General features: G+C 36.4%; 1 protein-coding gene across 3 annotated transcripts in view; it reads left to right on the plus strand.

Annotated features, from left to right (window-relative positions):
• The window catches only part of LOC121378313 (WD repeat and FYVE domain-containing protein 3-like), a 106,948-nt gene that overhangs the window by 78,792 nt on the left and 7,756 nt on the right, over window positions 1–20,400 (plus strand). For all 3 annotated transcript variants that reach the window (XM_041506423.1, XM_041506422.1, XM_041506424.1), the window contains 17 exons: window positions 28–111; window positions 1,040–1,094; window positions 2,141–2,260; window positions 2,886–3,003; window positions 3,478–3,584; window positions 3,717–3,870; window positions 4,518–4,609; window positions 8,915–9,127; window positions 9,833–9,974; window positions 10,764–10,918; window positions 11,596–11,688; window positions 12,684–12,917; window positions 13,726–13,848; window positions 15,753–15,812; window positions 16,700–17,525; window positions 18,930–19,041; window positions 19,821–20,018. In XM_041506423.1, the coding sequence (XP_041362357.1) occupies window positions 28–111; window positions 1,040–1,094; window positions 2,141–2,260; window positions 2,886–3,003; window positions 3,478–3,584; window positions 3,717–3,870; window positions 4,518–4,609; window positions 8,915–9,127; window positions 9,833–9,974; window positions 10,764–10,918; window positions 11,596–11,688; window positions 12,684–12,917; window positions 13,726–13,848; window positions 15,753–15,812; window positions 16,700–17,525; window positions 18,930–19,041; window positions 19,821–20,018 (2,886 nt within the window). The remainder of the gene's footprint in view (window positions 1–27; window positions 112–1,039; window positions 1,095–2,140; window positions 2,261–2,885; window positions 3,004–3,477; window positions 3,585–3,716; window positions 3,871–4,517; window positions 4,610–8,914; window positions 9,128–9,832; window positions 9,975–10,763; window positions 10,919–11,595; window positions 11,689–12,683; window positions 12,918–13,725; window positions 13,849–15,752; window positions 15,813–16,699; window positions 17,526–18,929; window positions 19,042–19,820; window positions 20,019–20,400) is intronic.

The following is a 20,400-nucleotide window of genomic DNA, read 5'->3' on the forward strand; positions in this document are numbered from 1 at the left end:
ATATATTTATATTCTGTTTGTTTACAGATGTATGTCTGTGGCCACTTCAATAACTGATGATGCCCATCGGTCAGTGTCTGGTCAAAAACAAAATGCCAAGGTGGAGTCTGCGTAAGTTAACTTTATTTATTTATAAAAAGAAAATATATGAACAAAAATGTCACACATATCAAACTTCAGTTACTTTCAAGATATTTATTTAATTTGTACATTTTATATCAAGAATAGTATAGCCAGTGCAGTATTTTCCCACTAATTTTGATAATTAAATTATAGTATTAGATCTTGTACAGTAAAACTTCTCTAAATCAAAAACCCACCGTACCAAGTAAAAAGTCTGGTTTTAAAGGATATTTGGTTTAGAGACATTCTGTTCAGTGATGATATTTTAAAAGGGATCATGAAATATATACAGTTTTGAGGGAATTCTGGTTTGCTGAGGGTCTGGTTTTGAGAGGTTTAACTGTATAATGAAAACAGTAAACTATTATTGAGACACTACTTTATTGTAACCATTTCACTGGCTATTTGATTATGCTGTTGTGTTGTTCGGACCAGGGTGGAGATGCGTCAGAAAAAACTGAAAACTGTTCTTAAATTCACATTATTTAGACACAGGGGTGGAACATAGCTCTGTGGTAAAGCGCTTGCTTGATGCACGGTATGTTTGGGATCAATCCCCATCGGTGAGCCCATTGGGTTATTTCTTGTTCCAGCCAGTGCACCACGACTGGTATATCAGAGGGAATGGTATGTACTATCCTGTTTGTTGGATGGTGCATATAAAAGATCCCTTGCTACTAATGCAAAAATGTAGTGTGCTATGTACTATCCTGTCCGTGGGATGGTTCATATAAAAGATCCCTGCTAATGAAAAAATGTAGCGGGTTTCCTCTCTAGGACTATATCAAAATTACCAAATGTTTAACATCCAATAGCCAATGATTAATAAATCAATGTGCTCTAGTGGTGTCTTTAAACAAAACAGACTTTAACTTTCCAGACACGGATAACGATCAGTGTTTTGCTTTCTTTACAGAGGTGGCTTGATCAGCAGCTTGATAGGAGAGAAATCGGTCACACAAAGATGGGAGGTTCGTGCTCTTTGTTATGCTTCTTTTTTTTTTTTAAAAGGTTCACATGAACACATTTAGTGGAACTAGCCCTGTGCTTCAAAAAATTATAAATCTAGAGTCGATTCCCTGATAACATCGTGAAACTTAACAACAATTCATACAACTGCGTTTGACATCATTAAAGATTTGAGTCCAGACTCTATAAAGTTTAGTTTTTTTATTTCTCGTTCCAGCCAGTGCACCATGACTGGTATATCAAAGGCCGTGGTATGTGCTGTCCTGTCTGTGGGATGGTGCATATAAAAGATCCCTTGCTACTAATGGGAAAAAAATGTAGCGGGTTTCCTCTCTATGACTGTCAAAATGACCATGTTTGACATCCAATAACTGATGATTAATAAATCAATATGCTCTAGTGGTGTCATTAAACAAAATAAACTATAAAGGTTTGTAAGCATGTACGCTGAACCACTCCTTAAAATCATGAAACACATGTATGAGTGATTACATATCTAAACAAAACCTGCTTATTGTTTTTAATATATTTAGACATTATTAGATTTTTATAAAGAAACAATGTTTGGGAAATAAATTATTTGTTAAACAATATTTTAATTCAGTAAATGAAATGGATTGGTAATCTGGCGGTATGGCTATACACAGGGTTCATGTGTCTTTAAATTCCATGGAAAGTCTGAATTTAAAAAACAATATTTTTAGGTCTTTGAAAGTCTTTTAATTGTAATAAAATTCTTTAAATGTCTTTACATTCTCACAAATCATAACCAAAGCAATGGTGATATCTTTTATAGCTGCATGCACTTGATATTTTCCAGTTACATGGTTTAATCTGTCATGATGCATCTAGAAAAAGAGCCAAAGTTTTTGCTGTGGACAGCAACGTAAACAAACTTATTTGGTATTTTTATCTCATTCTCAAATGTATCCACATACAGGCAAATTATTGTGTATAAATAGAAATTCCTCTTGTGTTCTGAAGTGGTATGTAAGTCTGTGTTTTGTTTTAATGCTATTATTAGATTTAACACTGTGTTTATTTGCAGCGTGGTGAAATAAACAACTTCCAGTACTTGATGCACTTGAACACGCTGGCTGGTCGATGCTATAACGACCTCATGCAGTATCCCGTCTTTCCCTGGATCATTGCAGACTATGACAGCGAGGTAGGATGCTTATTAGTACTAACTTACATCAGGGTTATGTTGTAGCCATATTATATTATTGATCGCCTGAAGTGGTTGGGCCAAAGAATTGAACCCTGGTGGGGGGATTCTCTATTCCAACTAATATCCCATGATTGGTATATCAAAGGCCTTGGTATGTGCTCTCCTGTCTGAGAAAGTGCATAAAAAGAGCCCATGCTGCTAATGGAAAAATGTAGTGGGTTTTCTCTTGACAGAATTGTCAGATGATTAGAAGCTTGAGATCCAATAGCCAGTAATTAATAAATTATGTTTCTCTAGTGGTGTTGTTAAACAGAAACAAACTGTTACTTTATATTGTAAAAGAATGTTAATATGATGAAAGACAATTAAATGAATGTTTGACAACTCTAGCGCATTTTAAATTGCAACTATTTCGTGTCCAAAATACAGTTCTTTTGAAACTTTGTCCTGAGTATAAAAGAGGAAACCTGCTTCTGCCACATAAGCTACTCTATCAAATAACAGGAAGGGATCGTTTATTTTTCTTTTGGCAAAGGAATTAATCTTTTAATTTTAATATTGTGCTTTAGCTGTTATCATTAAATTTGTGGTTGATTTGTTATTGGGTCTTTTTGTTTTATAGGATTTAGATCTGTCGAATCCAGCAACATTCCGTGACCTCTCAAGACCGATGGGAGGTCAGTCCCCCGATCGACTCAAGCAGTTTGAAAAGCGCTACAATGAGTGGGATGATCCACAAGGTTAGTTAGCTTAGAATAGTTCATTACATTTTATTTGGTTAGTTCTGAAGATTATTTAACTTAGAGCTTTTGAAATTTATTTGAATTATGACCAACATATTGATAATGGTATTCAACCAGTTTTTATCTTTAAGAAACATTTGTTTTGAAAATTATTTTTATTAGTTTAAATTTATTTATATAGTTTGGTGTCAAAAGATGTAAAATATATTAGATTATATTTATTTGTGTTTCAAAATCTATTTGTAATATGTCTTTGGTGTGTAAAAGTACAAAATGTATTAGTGCCAAACAAAATATTTGTTAGAAAATATTTTGTGTGGAAAAATATAAAATATATTGGTTTAAATTGATTGATTTGTGTTAGGAAATATTTTGTGTGTAGAAATGCAAAGTGTTTTGGTCTAAATTTATATTTGTTGGAAAATGTTTGGTATATGACAATACAAAATGGAATAATTTTATTTATTTCAGGAGAAACTCCACCTTATCACTACGGCACTCACTACTCCTCGGCTATGATAGTCGCATCATATCTCGTTCGAATGGAGCCTTTCACACAGCATTTCCTCAAACTGCAGGTAATTGTTTAGTTTTGTGTTTAGTGGTTAAATTCACTTTCAGTTTTAGTTTAACATACATTGAGACAAACATAATTTGTTTAATGTGTTTATGATTCATGTTACCCAGTATAATGTGTTTGTTTCTTGTAGGGAGGTCACTTTGACCTGGCTGATCGAATGTTCCACAGTGTTCGTGAGAACTGGATGTCTGCGTCTAAACACAACATGGCTGATGTTAAAGAACTCATTCCCGAATTTTTCTACCTGCCTGACATGCTGTGTAACAAGAACAGCTTCGATCTTGGTGGGTATTGGGGTTTGTTTGGGTTTTTTGCAGGGTTTTTGGTGGGGGTGAGTATAACGAGAATCCACCAAGATTTAACACAGAGACAACAAATTAAAGTTTGTTTTGTTTAATGACACCACTAGAGCACATTGGTTTATTGACCATAGTATGTCATACATTTTGCACCATCCCACAGACTGGATAGCATATACCACGGCCTTTGATATAATGGTCATGGTGCACTGGCTGGAACAAGAAATGGCCCAATGGGTCCACCGATTGGGTTCGATCCTGGACCGACTACGCTTTACCACTGGGCTATGTCTCGCCCCCACAGAGACAGACATTTTTTGTTAGTAGCTGGTACATTGGTACTAGTTCAAATTAATTTACAGGAATTTACTTGCACTGTGAAACAACATAATACAACAACAAACATTGTCATATTTCTAACCAATGGCAGAACTGGCAGCATTATCTGTGAATGGGTTGGGTGCACTTCGAACTTTGAACCAGTGAAATACTATTTTGTGTACTGCCACTTTTAACTGTTAATACATTAAATTGTGTGATTTAGAGGCATTGCTTTTGCATTTGTACAATATATTTGGAGTTGAGAATTTGAAAAAGGACATGTGCATTACAAAGACTTTATTTCTCTGCAGGATGCAAACAAAGTGGTATTGAGCTGAACGACGTCTTATTACCAACTTGGGCGAAGGGCGACCCTAGGGAGTTTATACGAGCACATCGAGAGGTATGCAGTTTATTGAATACTTGATTCCTCTGCATTTGTCAAATTAATTTTTGCTATTTTCATGTCTGGTTTGTATAATATCATATAATGAGTTTTAATCTTGAATGTTTTACAAATTAGGGTACCGGTACATTTACAATACTACTGAAATTTTATCATTACTTCAAAACTTGACGTATGTTCTTGCATTTAAATGTACTACCCAGTTAAAAAACAAAAACATTCATGATGAAAAATACAAATCTACTAGTCATTTCTTGTTCCATTAAAAAATACCAATTTCAGAAATATGGCAGAAAAATATCTTATGTAGTTTTTACATGGTGATCATCTGAATATATAATTTTTCTGTTGATAACATTTGGGGTATTAAATAAACAGCAGTAATGACAAGAAATAAAAATGATAATAGAACGATTAAAAAAATAACTATAAGAACTGGTCATCCTGTTTTGATAATATTAGGTTATTATACAGTGTTGTTCCAATAGGGAAATTCATTATTCGAGTGCATGCTGTGAAAATCTATATTGAACAAGTGGCCACAGTCCTTGAGGTAGTACTAAACCAAATAACTTCCAGCTGGTTCAAAGTTCGAGGTGCACCCAACTTTTGATAGAGAAGTGAACACCACAAGTCCTGTGATTGGTTATAAATGTGAGTGTGTTGGTTGTAAAAAAAATCAATTTCATCTGGGCTAAAAATGTATGCAATTTTATTTCATTTAGTACCACTGTGTCAAGTAGCCTTGTGCTTGGAACATGTATGGGGTACCTGTTAAAAAAAGTACTCAAATTTTTTGCGGAACTAGGGTAGTCATAGACGCCACCCGTTATCTCAGAAATGAGCAGCTTGACACCCACTTTTTTGTGATTCACTTTAAGGGTGAGGGGTGGTAGTATTTATATCCATGGCGTTTATGTCGATTGATACGTTGCAGGTAGGAGTTTTAGCCACATATGTTACTATTGTCGTCTATGGGATTTGATTTGGTAGTATAACATATTCAGTGCATAATAAAAAATATTATGATTTTGTCATTTTATTTAATTAAACTATACTGGTTGATTAATTAACCGTCACTGGACCACGCAAGTTCACAATGACCTTGACTTTGACCGTGACACTAATCACTGTACATGGCTCTGAATGGAGTTTGAATCAAAGTTAGCACTGAGGAAAAGTTGGTTTTGGCCTATAATTCATACTGTAAATATTTCAATAATTTCTTTTTACATGGTATTTGACTTGCGATATACAACTGCTCTTAAATATGGTGCTATATATAGGCAACCTGAATTAAGATTTTAATAGCAATTTATTTTTATATTAAAAATAACGTGTCAGTAGTGGGTTAATATCTTTAGTTTCCATTAACATAGTTAATTTTTCATGTATGAAATTATGAAAACTCAAATTTGTAAAGAACTTGATTTTTATTGTCATTTTGACATATTTATAGGGTGCTAAGTTATATTTTAGACACATTTGTAGTTTATGCAAAATATAAAATAAATTTAAAGAAAAACTTCACCAAAGACATAATTAATTTTTTTGTCACTATTGTGCCTTCTGTTCTTAGTTATACATAACAATAAGCTGGTTAAACATACCTTTAGATCTCCAGATAAAAAAAATTCTTTTAATAATCACTTTGCTCTCATGAAGACCATTTTAGGTTTATACTAGATTCAGAACCAATTTTTTTCAGATTTGATTATCTGCCTTGGAGTAAGTTGATAATTTATTTTATTGTTAAAGCTGTATTACCCAGGGTTACTAGCTAAATAAAATGCTGTATTACTGATTGTAGGAATACATCCAATATACATATTGTATTGATCTGTATTAGAAAATAATGCAATAAAATAAATGTTCGGGTAATTATGTCATTTAAAAATAGTTTTTTTTCAGTAATTAATCAAAAATAAATGTGTGAAAGCTGGATGATAATTCCAGATATCACAAATATTAAAAGCTCCAACTACAGTAGGCTACAAATAAAATATAGTCAGGCATATGGGTGGCTCCCAATGGTTTTGATGGTTCATTGTGAAAATCAGCATGGCCGATGGATTTGAAATTCCCACACCTGGTAACTTGAAGATGGCCACACCCAGCATACAGGATTTCCGCCCAACACTAATGTCCAGGACATTAAGTCATTACTTTATACAGGTACAGTCATGTTGGTGTTTCCTTCCTCAGACAGTGCATTGTTTTAATACTGATATTTCTTTGATGTACCTGTTCAAGTCTCCTTATCTAGGGGTCAGTCAAGTGCATGTATTTTAATGGAATACTTTAAAGGAGTAGAGGTACTCTGACTATCTTTGTTGTCTCTACATATATACCTGAGTACACACACCCAACTGACAGTAAATATCTTCAGGAGTTTTATTTTAAAACATTTTGTTGTTTAATATGACATATTGCATTTGTACAAAACTGTATACAGGTGTACATTATATTAGGTTGCACTGTAGAAACAACAGTTTCTGTGAGGCTGTCACTTTGTCAGAATACACCAGATCCTGGTTGTCATAAAAACACATAGCTGGACACTTTTTGAAAAATGTATGTTATCAGTGTAGGTAGTACTAAACCAAATGACTTCCGGCTGGTTCAAAGTTCGAGGTGCACCCAACTTTTGATAGAGAAGTGAACACCACAAGTCCTGTGATTGGTTATAAATGTGAGTGTGTTGGTTGCAAAAAAAATCAGTTTCATTTGGGCTAAAAATGTATGCAATTTTATTTCATCTAGTACCACTGTGTCAAGTAGCCTTGTGCTTGGAACATGTATGGGGTACCTGTAAAAAAAAGTACTCAGATTTTGTGCGGAACTAGGGTAGTCATAGACGCTACCTGTTATCTCAGAAATGAGCAGCTTGACACCCACTTTTTTGTGATTCACTTTAAGGGTGAGGGGTGGTAGTATTTATATCCGTGGCATTTATGTCGATTGATACGTTGCAGGTAGGAGTTTTAGCCACATATGTTACTATTGTCGTCTATGGGATTTGATTTGGTAGTATACACCCTTGAATTCAATATGGAATTTCATTACGTGAACGAGTACAATGAAACTCCATATTGTAAGCAACATTGTATAATAACCTTTTTTTATTAAACATCTTACAAATAATATAGGAATTTTCAAATAAGAATTTTTGTGGAATAATAAACCAAACACAGGTTATATTTCAATTTTTTTTGTTAATTTTTGTTGATTAACTTGATTAATTATTACTTTATTTGATGTATATTTTGAATTGTATGGCGTCATATTGCAAAGCAATTTATTTACTATCCAGTAACACTTTTTAGCATCCATTAACATTTTTCAGCATCCATTAACACATTTTGTGTATAACACAGAAATTACTGTTCAGTCAAATGTTACAATTGAAGTAATTTAATCTGAACAGATGTATAGTAAATAGAGGATTTATCACAAGTATTTTTTAATATGGAAAATATCAACCGAGTCGTTAATCGGCATTTGTTGAGGCTCTGCCGAAACAAATACCGATTAACTAGATGCAGTTGATATTTTACATATTAAAAAACACAAGTAGTAAATTCTATTTATCCTATAACACTTTTAAAATAACATTTTAAAAAAAATTTAGTAAATCACAGTTCTAAAGTCGCCGCCATCGGTAATATGACGTCATCACAATTAGCACAAATTAGTTTGACATCACGCATTTTAACAAAATATTTGATACTGTTACTCTCAGGTATACATGTCTTGTTAGCTTGTAAGCAAATGACCCATCCACAGCAACACATTATCTAGAGACCTTGCAAATTTGCATACCATTATTAACCAGGTTAATACACTAAATTATCACATTGGTTTATGACATGGATATCATGGGTAAGTTATTGGATAATTTTTTTTTTATTTTGGGGGGGGGGGGGGGGGGGGGGGGGGGGGGGGGGGGGGGTTTTTTTTTTTTTTTTGTTTTTTTTTTATCCCACTGCCCCTTTTCCTTTCTCTCCTTTGAATTCCGTCTCATTTCTTCCCGATCTGGTGACTCCTATCTTTTAACTTCTTTCGCTTTCCACCTCCACATCCCAGTCCTTGTCTCTCCAACCGTGACAGGTGCTTGTCTCTTGTGGCTATCTATGCCACACACCTGCCTTCCCCATGAGCATTTAGCTGTGGGCTTTCTCTGACCACTTCGAGGAATGTTCAGTAGTTACTTCTGGCATTGTTGAGAGGCATGTGTAACCACCTACTATACATCCTACTACCAGCGGTAGTTTATGTTCATGACATGTCTGTTGTTTCCAGGCCCTGGAGTGTGATATGGTGAGTGCTCACCTTCACGAGTGGATTGATCTGATATTCGGCTACAAACAGCGCGGTCCGCCCGCAGTCGAGGCGGTCAACGTCTTTCACCATCTTTTCTATGAGGGCAATGTCGACATCTACAGCATCGACGATCCTCTCAAGAAAAATGCTACAATCGGCTTCATCAACAACTTTGGACAGATTCCTAAAGCAGTGAGTTGTCAATCACCTTCTGTAAAATTGTTATGGATTGTTTCCCTACCCCGTTCTTTTGTTTCTTGTTTTGTTTGACTTGTTCTTACCAACAGCTCTTCTACTCTGTGATGAAATGGAGTAAGTGAAGTCTGGGTAAAAATGTAATTAAACACATTGTGTTGACTTGATAGATTATTCCCTTACTTTTAATGATGTGCAGTTAATCAATTAAGGTCTATTTCATGATGATATAATATATGTAAATCTATTAATGTAAATCTGTAAACAATGATTAATGGTACAGTGAAACCTTTCAAAACCGGACCCTCTATAAATCAGAATTCTCTCGAAACCGGATGTTTTTCACGGTCCCTTTTTAAATATCAGTATAAAAGAGAACCTCTCTAAACCGGATACCCCTAAAAACCAGACTTGTTACTTGGTCCCGAGGGTGTCCGGTTTAAGGGGGTTTCACTGTATCTCAATCCTGTAGTGATATTGACTTTCCTTGATTATTCACAATGTGTTAAACGTGCCTTGATAGCAATTATCATCTCAGATTAGACTTCCTATCTGTCAACTTCTTGTCATCCAGTTTTGCATACCTGTTGATGTATCTTTAAGTGAAACAGTTGCCTCTTTCTTGAGCACATATGAGCAGGAACAATTGATAAAAGTGCTTGCATGAAATAATCTTTAATACTTTTTGTCATATTTTTTCAGCTTTTCAAGAGAGCTCATCCACAAAAGAAGTTAAACATTCGCCTGCTTGATCCACTGCCAATGGGATCCTATGGCTCCACCAATGATAAACTTTTCTTCCACAATGTGGACAATCTGAAACCATCAATGCAGCCTATCAAAGGTGACTTTGTACCTGAACAGTGTGTTACGATAGGGCTTTAAATCTCATTAATTTGAATGCAACAGGGTTTTGTCTGTTCTTATCACAGCAAGGTCTTTTTAACACTACTGTTATTAACAGTTGATGAGATGTAGATGTTAAAAAATGCATTTCAAGTTATTTTAATCTAATTAAAATTTAACATTTCAGTGGTTTTGAGGTGAAATCTTTTGTGGGTAGCATGGTTGCACATATTTGGGTGTGATTATTTTGGGCACCTATTTTTGACACAACATTTATCACCTTGAATTTGGTGCGATGTAAACCTCTGTGTAAGGTCAACCATAATAAGATGCTTGGTTTTCCGTAACTTAACTTGTGTAGCCAGTTTAATAGTGGGTTGGGACGTAGCACAGAGATGTGACCTTATGTGTGAATACTAGATCATTTCCTTTTGGTGGACACATTATTATTATTTTTTTGTCCCAACCTCAGGGCTTGTATATCAAAGTCTCAACCTCAGGTCTTGTATATCAAAGTCCCAACCCCAGGGCTTGTATATCAAAGTCCCAACCCCAGGGCTAGTATATCAAAGTCCCAACCCCAGGGCTTGTATATCAAAGTTCTACATCAAAGATAAAAATAAAAAGACCATTTTACAGGTGTTATTGGGACCAGGATTGCTGCATAATTTTCAACACATGATTAGAATGTTATATTTATATCTTTTTAGTTTTCTTTGTATTTCTGTTTTAGAAGACAACTTTGTTTTCCTACAGTTTGTTAATACATATGCCCTTGACATTTCAGAACTGAAAAGTGCCACAGGCTGCATATTCCAGAATGACAAGAATGTGTTGGCGGTGGAGCAGAACAAAGTGTTGATCCCACCCAACTTCAACAAGTACCTGGCCTGGGGCTACTCCGATCTCAGTGTCAGGATCGGGAACTACGACTCAGATCGGGTACGTGATTGTAATCATTGTTAAATGTTCATATACATCATGGGGCTACTCCGATCTCAGTGTCAGGATCGGGAACTGCGACTGATCGGGTATGTGATTGTAATCATTGTTAAATGTTCATATACATCATGGGGATACTCCGATCTCAGTGTCAGGATCGGGAACTGCGACTGATCGGGTACGTGATTGTAATCATTGTTAAATGTTCATATACATCATGGGGCTACTCCGATCTCAGTGTCAGGATCGGGAACTGCAACTGATCGGGTACGTGATTGTAATCATTGTTAAATGTTCATATACATCATGGGGCTACTCCGATCTCAGTGTCAGGATCGGGAACTGCGACTGATCGAGTATGTGATTGTAATCATTATTAAACATGCTAATATACCTAATGGGGGTACTCCGATCTCGGTGTCAGGATCGGGAACTATGACTAGGATTGGGTATGTGATTGTAATCATTATGAAACATGCTCATACACCTAATGGAGGTAGCCTGATCTTAGTGTCAGGATCGGGAACTTCGACTTGGATCAGATACATAATTGTAATCATCATTAAACATATTCATATACATCATGGGTTTACTCTGATCGGAGTGCAGAAATATTTTTTGCTTTAACTGTATTGTTTATGGGGTTTTTATTGTTATTATATTTATTATCTTTTCAGGCAACTGCTGTGTTTGAATGTTTGGACAATGGAGAAATTTTGTGTGCTGCTTGTCCCAATGAGAAGATTTTCATCACCGGAGGATTCAGCTGTGTAAGTTAATTTAGTGATTTACATTTTTATTTCTTTGTCACTAACTGGTATTTAGGAACATTTCTTCAGTTGCACAGACTTGGAGTATTAGTTATTCATAGTCGCATTTCAAGTGGCAGTGGTTTCAGATCTGATTTCTTGGGGACATGGGATGGAAGTCAGTTTTGGTTAATATCCACTGATTTGTTTTTAATAATTTGACATTATCTATATTACAATACTGATTTGACAATATCATATTTTGTTCACATTTAAAAGGTGGTTTAATGGCTTTTTAAATTAAGGATTTAAGTAGCTTATATAACCTATTTATATAACCTATGAACGAATCAAATATCTATCACTATGACTAGCTTGATTTTAAAATGAAAAGGTGGCGACCTGTATTTTAAACTTTAACCTGGGTTTTTTTTCTTAACTGTATTGTATTCTATTCAGGGATATATATTCATAGATGATATTTGGTTTTTTTGGGTTCAGTATGATTTATATCTCATCAAGTGAAGTTTACAATCATATCTCACGCTTGGGTGACGAGTGTGATATGATTGCAAACTTCACGAGATGAGATATAAATCATATTTGACAAAAAACATGACATTTTCTATTTATTATATAACTTTTGGTAATTTACCTTTATTTTTAAAATGCCAGCAGCAAAATAGTTCCGGCTTACTTACAGTAAAGATAACACTTTCTACAGTGAGGATAACACATTTTAGAGTGAAATAGTGAAATTTTCACTCTTAAATGTGTTATCCTCACTGAGTAACACTTTTATTTCACTGATATTTTAAGATATTTCACTAAATGTTATATAATAAATGACTATATCTAGCTTAAATTAACTAGGGGGAGGGGAGGCAGTTAAAAAAAGAATTGAGTATTAAACTGAAAGAGCATTGTTTTCATCATATTACACATAATTCAAACATTGCAAACATACATACACACATTGCAAGTTACAGTTCTAACTTTAAATTGTTGTTTTGCAGGTTGTCAATGTGTGGGAGTACGTCCCTAAAGACCGGAAGGCTGTGTTGAAGCGCCCCCTGTACGGTCACACGGAGCCCGTCACGTGTCTCGCTGCATCACAGGCGTACAATGTGATCGTGAGCGGGTCCCGGGACCGGACGTGCATTATCTGGGACCTGAGTCGACTCATCTTTGTTCATCAGCTCAGAGGTCACGTTGCTCCTGTGGCCGCCGTGACCATCAATGATCTTACTGTGAGTACAGTTGGAGGGCCCTATATAAAGGACTTTAAAGGCAACACCACACAATACGAGTGCGTTGTACAAGAATAGCTGATGGTATAACAATTGATGAAATCGTAATGTTATGTTGTCCCAGTCATATCATGTGGTGTCACCTTTAGTCTCATGTGACTTCAGTAAACAGTCAGGAACTGGATGTAGCCAGGTGGTAAAGCATTCATTTGATGCACGGTTTGTCTAAGATCAATCCCTATTGGTGGAAATGTAGTGGGTTTCCTCTCCAAGACTAGATGTCAAAATTACCAAATGTTTGACATACAATAGCCAATGATTAATAAATCAATGTGTTCTAGTGGTGTTATTAAATGAAACAAACTTTAACTTTAAAAGGCGACTCTACACAATACCTGTGCCTTGTACAAGAATAAGCAATTGCATAGCAACTGACGACACAATCGTATCATGTGATGTCACCGTTAGTCTGATGTGACTCCGGTAAACAGCCGTTTACGGATAGCTATCACTCTGGCTTCCAAAACACTCACCTGAGCTGCTTGAGTTGTAGGATCGAACCTCCTCGGAGGCCTGTGTGGTGATAACAGCTATTGATATACACACATTTTTTGTAAGAAATTCTCACTGGTTAAACATTTCTCTATAATTGTCAACTGTTGATATAATTAGAAACATTACTCTTAAAACTACCTATACCATGTTACAATAGTTTAATATTATTATTAACGAGGGCTACACAGAAAGAGTCATACTTGCTACTGGTATCGGTGAACACACTAATAACAGGTTTGTCTTGTTTTGGCAGGGTGATATTGCGACGTGTTCTGGGACGTACCTTCATTTTTGGAATATCAATGGTGAGGAAATCGCCAGCACCAACACCTCGACTGGGAGAAACCAGCAGATCCTGTGTGTTGCCATGTCTCAGGTTGGTCAACAGATTATCTTACATGTACAGTATTTAGATTTGTACACAAACAGTTAGGTGGGCAAAATTGTTAAAGCTTAATAATATATATGGACATGTTAATGGGTTTTTTCCATTAAACTGTATGGTATTAAAATTAACTGCCAAAAAAAGTGTATTCAGTATAAAAATTATGAAGTATTAAATTTTAATTAAAAAATGGGTTCCAAGGGTTAATCTTTTTAATGACAATGAGTAACAAAAACGTTACAATGGTAGCTTGATTGCTTTGTTGTTGTGTGGCTTGTTTTACAGATGGCAGTAAAAAAGAATAAGAAACAAATCCGGCATGACACCATGTTTTGTCTTCTCTCTTCTCTTTTTTAGTTTTTTGGGTTTTGGTTTTTTTCAAATTAAAAGATAACTTAAGCTTGAACATTTTAGATATTAAGGAAACTGTTTTGCCATCTTTTAGGGACACAGCTGAGCTCAAGAAGATAATTGTTTCAGTTATTTCCTTTTCAATTTCAACTTTTATCAGGCTTCACTCAAAGTCAAAATCATAGAGCGAAGTCACTTCTCTCTCAGACTTTTGAGAGGGCGAAGTTTTTAACAGAAGGGAGACTTGAATTTTTAATCTAAAAAAAAAAGAAATACTCAGTAAGAAGTATTAACCCAATACAAACAAACCCGACTTAAGTGACCACAAACAGGAGTAGTCAAAAGCGACCGCTTATGACAAGTGTCCACAGAATACAGGTGCAACTTTTACAGTGTGTAATATTTTAACTTTTTTACCGTCTGTACTGCTAATTGATGGATGTGTGCTCTAGAATTTTCTCCAAATCACCTTTCCACATGTCGCTGTCTTCAAAAATAATGAAATGCAACTGAAAAACCCTAATTTAACTGTTTGTAATTCATCCTCTCACAAGTTTGTCTTCTGTTTTGATTTAAGAACTACTCCATGCAGCGTATTGTCCTAGTAGATTAATCTACCAATGGCAAGCTTAGATTACCCAGAGCCAATTAAATGCATTGCACAGTCTCAATTACTTAATTGATACAGATGTCAGACTGAATGGGTATTAGTAGCCGTGAAGGGGTGAAGATCGCTTATTTGCTGCATCTTGTCACATTTTGTTTAAAATAACATTTTAAAAATATTATTTACAGTGGCTTCTTAACGCCAGCATTTTAGTGACTTAGGAGTGCATTTACATTAAAAATATTTTAGTAGGGAAAAAGTGTCCGCTTACAGCAGAGAGACTGCTAATTACAGGAGGCCGCTAGGACAGGTTTTCCTGTATTCGACATCTTCATTTGAATTTATTTGTTTTCCAAAAGTCTACATGAAACTAGTTAATCACTCCCCGCTTTTTTTTTTGTTCATGACGAAATCTGCTGCTCCAAACAAATATTATTTTTCAGTGTATTTTCCGGTGGAGCATGACCCAGTATCCCTAAAAAAAATTGCTTTCCATAGTCTAGACCCCCCATCCTTTTATAATTTCCAGCACACAAGCCTGCCAATAGAGATATACACTTCAACAGTCAGTAGCACATGTAGGCCTACATTTAGTACCAGACACTGGTGTTGTCTGAGCTAGACCACCTATCTGTGAGCCTGTCGCATGATTTTGTGGCACCAGTGGCACTGCGAACTATCAGACACTTATTTATTTTCCACGAACAGGTGTTCCTCAAGTTCTTCACCATTCATCTATGATTGTGTACAATGCAAGTGGCCACTATTTTTAAAAGGTGACACAGATTTCGCCTTACGGTGACTGACAGCAAAATCAAAGCGAAGTTTGGGTTCACTTTGCCCGCTCGTGTGAACCCTGTATTATACCAGCAAATATTTTAAGAATTTCATGTCAGTTTCGTAATTAATTATAATTTGTTTTGTTTGTATTGGACAGATGATGGAATGGGATTCTCAAAACGTTATTCTAGTTGGCAGCAGCGATGGAGTTGTGAGGGTATGTACATGTGCTTGTTTACTTTCTTACTTTTCTTTCTTTCTTTTTTTATTTTTAATTTTAATTTTTTTTTGTAATGTAGAATAGTATTGATATAAAGTGCTCCTACTGACAGTAGCTAGTGAGAATTTCCCTATTAGCACACTTGGTAGAATGCAGAACTCTTTGTTATACAGTGAGTATCTAATGATGTCCACTAACTGCTGACGGTAGGAGTACTACTAAATAAATTCACAATATGATTGGAATAGTCAGCAAAATAGAGTTCATATTAGTAATTTATTTACAGAAAATTTTACTTACTTTATTTTGTTTCTAATACATTTAAGACTGTCCAGTGAATTAAATGTACACATATAATTTAACCTGTAATAATAAAAAAAACAAATTGGTGTCTAAGGCAAATGGTGCCAAGTCTTGGAGCTGCCATTTGGCATTTATTAATTGAACATTTTACAGAAATAATATATGACAGGAGACATTAATTTCATTCATTACTAATATGTAAAAAAAAAAAAAAAAAAAAAACTGACAAAAACCCCCAACAAAACAAAACATAATTAGCTTAGATTTAAGTTAATATCTGCATTAGTGCATTCAATAATGCAGATATTAACTTAATCTATGGTCCTTTCCAGCCTCCACGAACATTGTGTTTTTTTGGTAAATAATTTCAGTTTGATTTGATGTAAAAAAATAAAATAAAGTGTTTTGGAAATAACAAAAAAATAAATTAAAAATGTGTGTGCAATTTAGAAAACAGTAGGCTCAGAAGTAAATAACTTGTAGTAAATACCATTTTATTATTAGAAAATGGCGTTCCATGAGGGAAGGACTATAAATTAAAATACTTTAAAAGTTCATGGTAATGCTGATTCACCTTTCAGATGTGGAGTGTGGAGTACGTCCAGGTTCCTGTGGAAGTAAAGGCTAAGATCAAAGACGTGACCGATGTCGAGACGAGCAAAACAGACGGTAGTACATCATCGTCATCACCAACAGCAGCACCGGCAATCAACATTCCCAAGAGGAAGATGTCTCGTCACGGGTCTTGTGACAGCTACAACGAAGCACGACCCGCTATGGACCTCCTCAAGGACTTCAAAGACCCCGATTACCTGGTTGCTAAGGAGATGGAACTCGGTTCGTCGGCCGACAGTGAGACCCACTACATCAACAGGATTAAAACTCGGATCCCGACCGTGAAAGCCGGACAGGACAAAGATGTGGAAGAGGTGTTCAGCAGGCTGGATTCGAACCTGAGTACTGCGAGCAGTGCCAGTGACTTGTGTAAAGGCGAAGACGGAGCAAGCGTGAATAGCGACATCGAGGAGCTGAGTGCGCAGGAGGTGGACTCCTCGAGCATCAGGTTTGGGGATCACGTCGACACGGCTGTTGATGCTGTGGCCGAGCTAAACGAGGCTGGGATGGTGGAGTCTAGCGCTGGCCAGCACGATCCGTCATGTCCCAACCAGTTGGAGTCGAATCACGTCCTGCCTGGGGCTGATGGTGTGGTCATTGCTGATGGCAAGAGTCAGGTTCTAGAGAGATCGGGGAGTCAGGGTCTAGAGAGGTCGGGGAGTCAGGGTTTAGAGAGATCGGGGAGTCCAGGTTTCGAGGTTATTGGGGAGACTGAGGTGCAGAATTCGAAGAAGACCATGGAGGAGATGATGAGACTAAGCAGACCAAGTGGGAAGCATCATCTCAGAGAAGGTAGGTCATGTCCGTCAGATGTGGAAAGTCGGTCTCAGCTCTGAGAGGTTGTAGGATCATCCGTTCACTTCCTGCTCCAGGTATATTTATGAAGTGGCGACACCGGGTTTCCTCTCTCAATATCTGTGTGGTCCTTAACAGTCATATAACCGTAAATAAAATGTGTTGAGTGCGTCATTAAATAAAAAATAATCATATCAGTTTTACCACTGGTCATTTTTAAAGACATTATATAGCACAAATGTATTGTGCAGAACTATACTAAGACAAAATTGTTTAGCAATTTGGTACTGTTGCATTGTACTTTTAAAAGTAAGCTATATGCAATGACTTGACAATTACTCATTTCATTTTGCATGAAAAATCTCCTGTTAACTTATGCTGACAAATGATGCATCAGTTGAATCCAGTGTATGATTTCACTTTGAAAGTAACTAGTTAATTGTTTTTTATTTTATTTTATTTATGTACAAAATTGCTAAACCTTTTTGTCTGAGTATAATTGGTATGAGGGAATAGAATATTTATGATGGGATAGGATAAAGATCGGTGGTAGACCGATTACTTGAGGATTAAGTTGTGGGATGTGATACGAACTGTCTTGTTTGGAAATATATTTATGATGGGATAGGATAAAGTTTGGTGGTAGACCGATTACTCAAGCTTGGAAATATAAGATACCATGCAGATTATCTGCCCCGGGTTGGGTCCCTGGCCTCCCAGAGATTGAACTCCGGGGCGGACCTCTGTGGTATATGAGCAAGTTAAAAACTTACGCAATGCAACCATGCTGATTTTTAGTACAAGTACCCTGTGTGATGACAGGGTTTCTTCTTCTTTTTCTTTTTTTGGGGGGATGGGGGGGGGGGGGGGTCTCTTTATGTCGAGACAAAATGTTGAAAATATTTGTAATCCAAAATATGTTGAGCTTTCAAATATTACTTATTCTTTCTCAAGCTGCAAAGGGTAAAATAGGTGTCAAAAGGCGAAATGCAAATGGCATAGAGAATAACTAGTTTTTTATGTCAGATATCTGCTTTATTCTGTGATGGTAAGAATAGGATATTCTGCGAAGCTCTGCCAAGCGGAATTTCTCATTCGGCCTGAACAGGATAAAGCAGATATCCAACATCATTTACTAGTTATTATCTTTATCCTGCAGACCATAAAAATTATGGGGAAAAGCTATCATTTCTGTTATTTCAGCTACATTGTACGGTGACCTAGAGGTCAAATGAGCAATTTTGTAATGTAGCTATGCGTGTGACATCATATGAGTGACGTCAAAAGTCATAATCTGCTAGTATACGTTTATGACTTTGCTTTAATCAGACGTCATAATCTGTCAGTAGAAACAGTGGTTGCAGGATAAAAGTCAGTAAAGTGTTTTTGTGTGTTTTTCAGGTTTTGTTTGGCAGAGACAGCTGGTTTTCCGCAGCAAACTGACGATGCACACTGCGTTTGAAAGAAAGGATAACAAGGATCCTGCTGCTATCACTGCCATCACCATTTCCAAGTGAGTTTTATATCAAGTTCTGTCAACCCCCAAACTTGGTGCTACCTTGAATAAAGGATATGTGCTTTTTAGCATAAATTAGTTTTCACAAAGTAGATTAAGGTTAGATTTGAAATAACATTTATTTGAACTCGCTGGACACATTATCCAGTTGTTGTTTTTTTCCATTCCAATCAGTTCTCCATAACTGGCATATAAAAGGCATGGTATGTGCTATACTGTCCGTGGGAAAGTGCATATAAAAGTCCTCTTGCTGCTAATGAGAAAATGTCGCAGGTTCCCACTGAAGAGGGACGGGACGTAGCTCAGTGGTAAAGCGTTCGCTGGATGCGCGGTCGGTCTAGGATCAATCCCTATCGGTGGACCCATTGGGCTATTTCTCTTTCCCGCCAGTGCTCCACAACTGGTGTAACAAAGGCTGTGGTATGTACTATCCTGTCTATGGGATGGTGCATATAAAAGATCCCTTGCTGCTAATCGAAAAAAGAATAGCCCATGAAGTGGCGATAGCGGGTTTCCTCTCTCATTATCTGTGTGGTCCTTAACCATATGTCTGACGCCATATAACCATAAATAAAATGTGTTGAGAGGTTCATTAAATAAAACATTTCCTTCCTTCCCACTGAAGACTGTTAGAATTACCAACAGGATTGATTAATAAACCAGTGTCATTCATAAAAATAAAAAAAACTTTAATTTTATATCAAAATATATATGTTGATATGACATAAACAAAACCTAGAAAGCCATCTCTTATATATTATGATATTTTCTGTCAGGGATCACAAGACTGTGTACGTTGGTGATGCCAGAGGGAGAGTCTTCAGCTGGACGGTCACTGACCAGCCTGGCCGTGTGGTGGCTGACCACTGGATGAAGGACGAGGGGACCGACAGTTGTCTGTCATGTAATGTCAAGTTCTCGTTCGCCGAGCGACGTCACCACTGCCGCAATTGTGGCCAGGTCTTCTGCTCAAGGTTTGTGTTCCCAGCAGGGTGTCATGAACATTCCATTTCATTTATACTTACTTTTGTGTTTATATCCAATTAAGGTTCAAGCACGCTGTCTTAGGCACACACACCATAACTATCTGGGTTGTCTGTCTAAGACAGTGTGTAGTGGTCTACTCACTGAGACATTAAACGCTCTCTGTGTGTTCCACCCCTCTGTTAACTTTTCCATCTAGGAGCCAGATGGCGCCTACTTGTATTTATTATTTAAATAGTATGTAATGTTTTAGTCGCCAAATGAAAAATAAGTGGTCACATGCGACCAAATCTTTCACAATGTCGAGGGCTAGTGTGTTGATATTTAACTGCGTCTTTCCAGTTTTTAACTGTCTTTGTCCATATTAACTGT

This window comes from Gigantopelta aegis, chromosome 8 (assembly GCF_016097555.1).
Source record: "Gigantopelta aegis isolate Gae_Host chromosome 8, Gae_host_genome, whole genome shotgun sequence".
Classification (NCBI taxonomy): domain Eukaryota; kingdom Metazoa; phylum Mollusca; class Gastropoda; order Neomphalida; family Peltospiridae; genus Gigantopelta; species Gigantopelta aegis.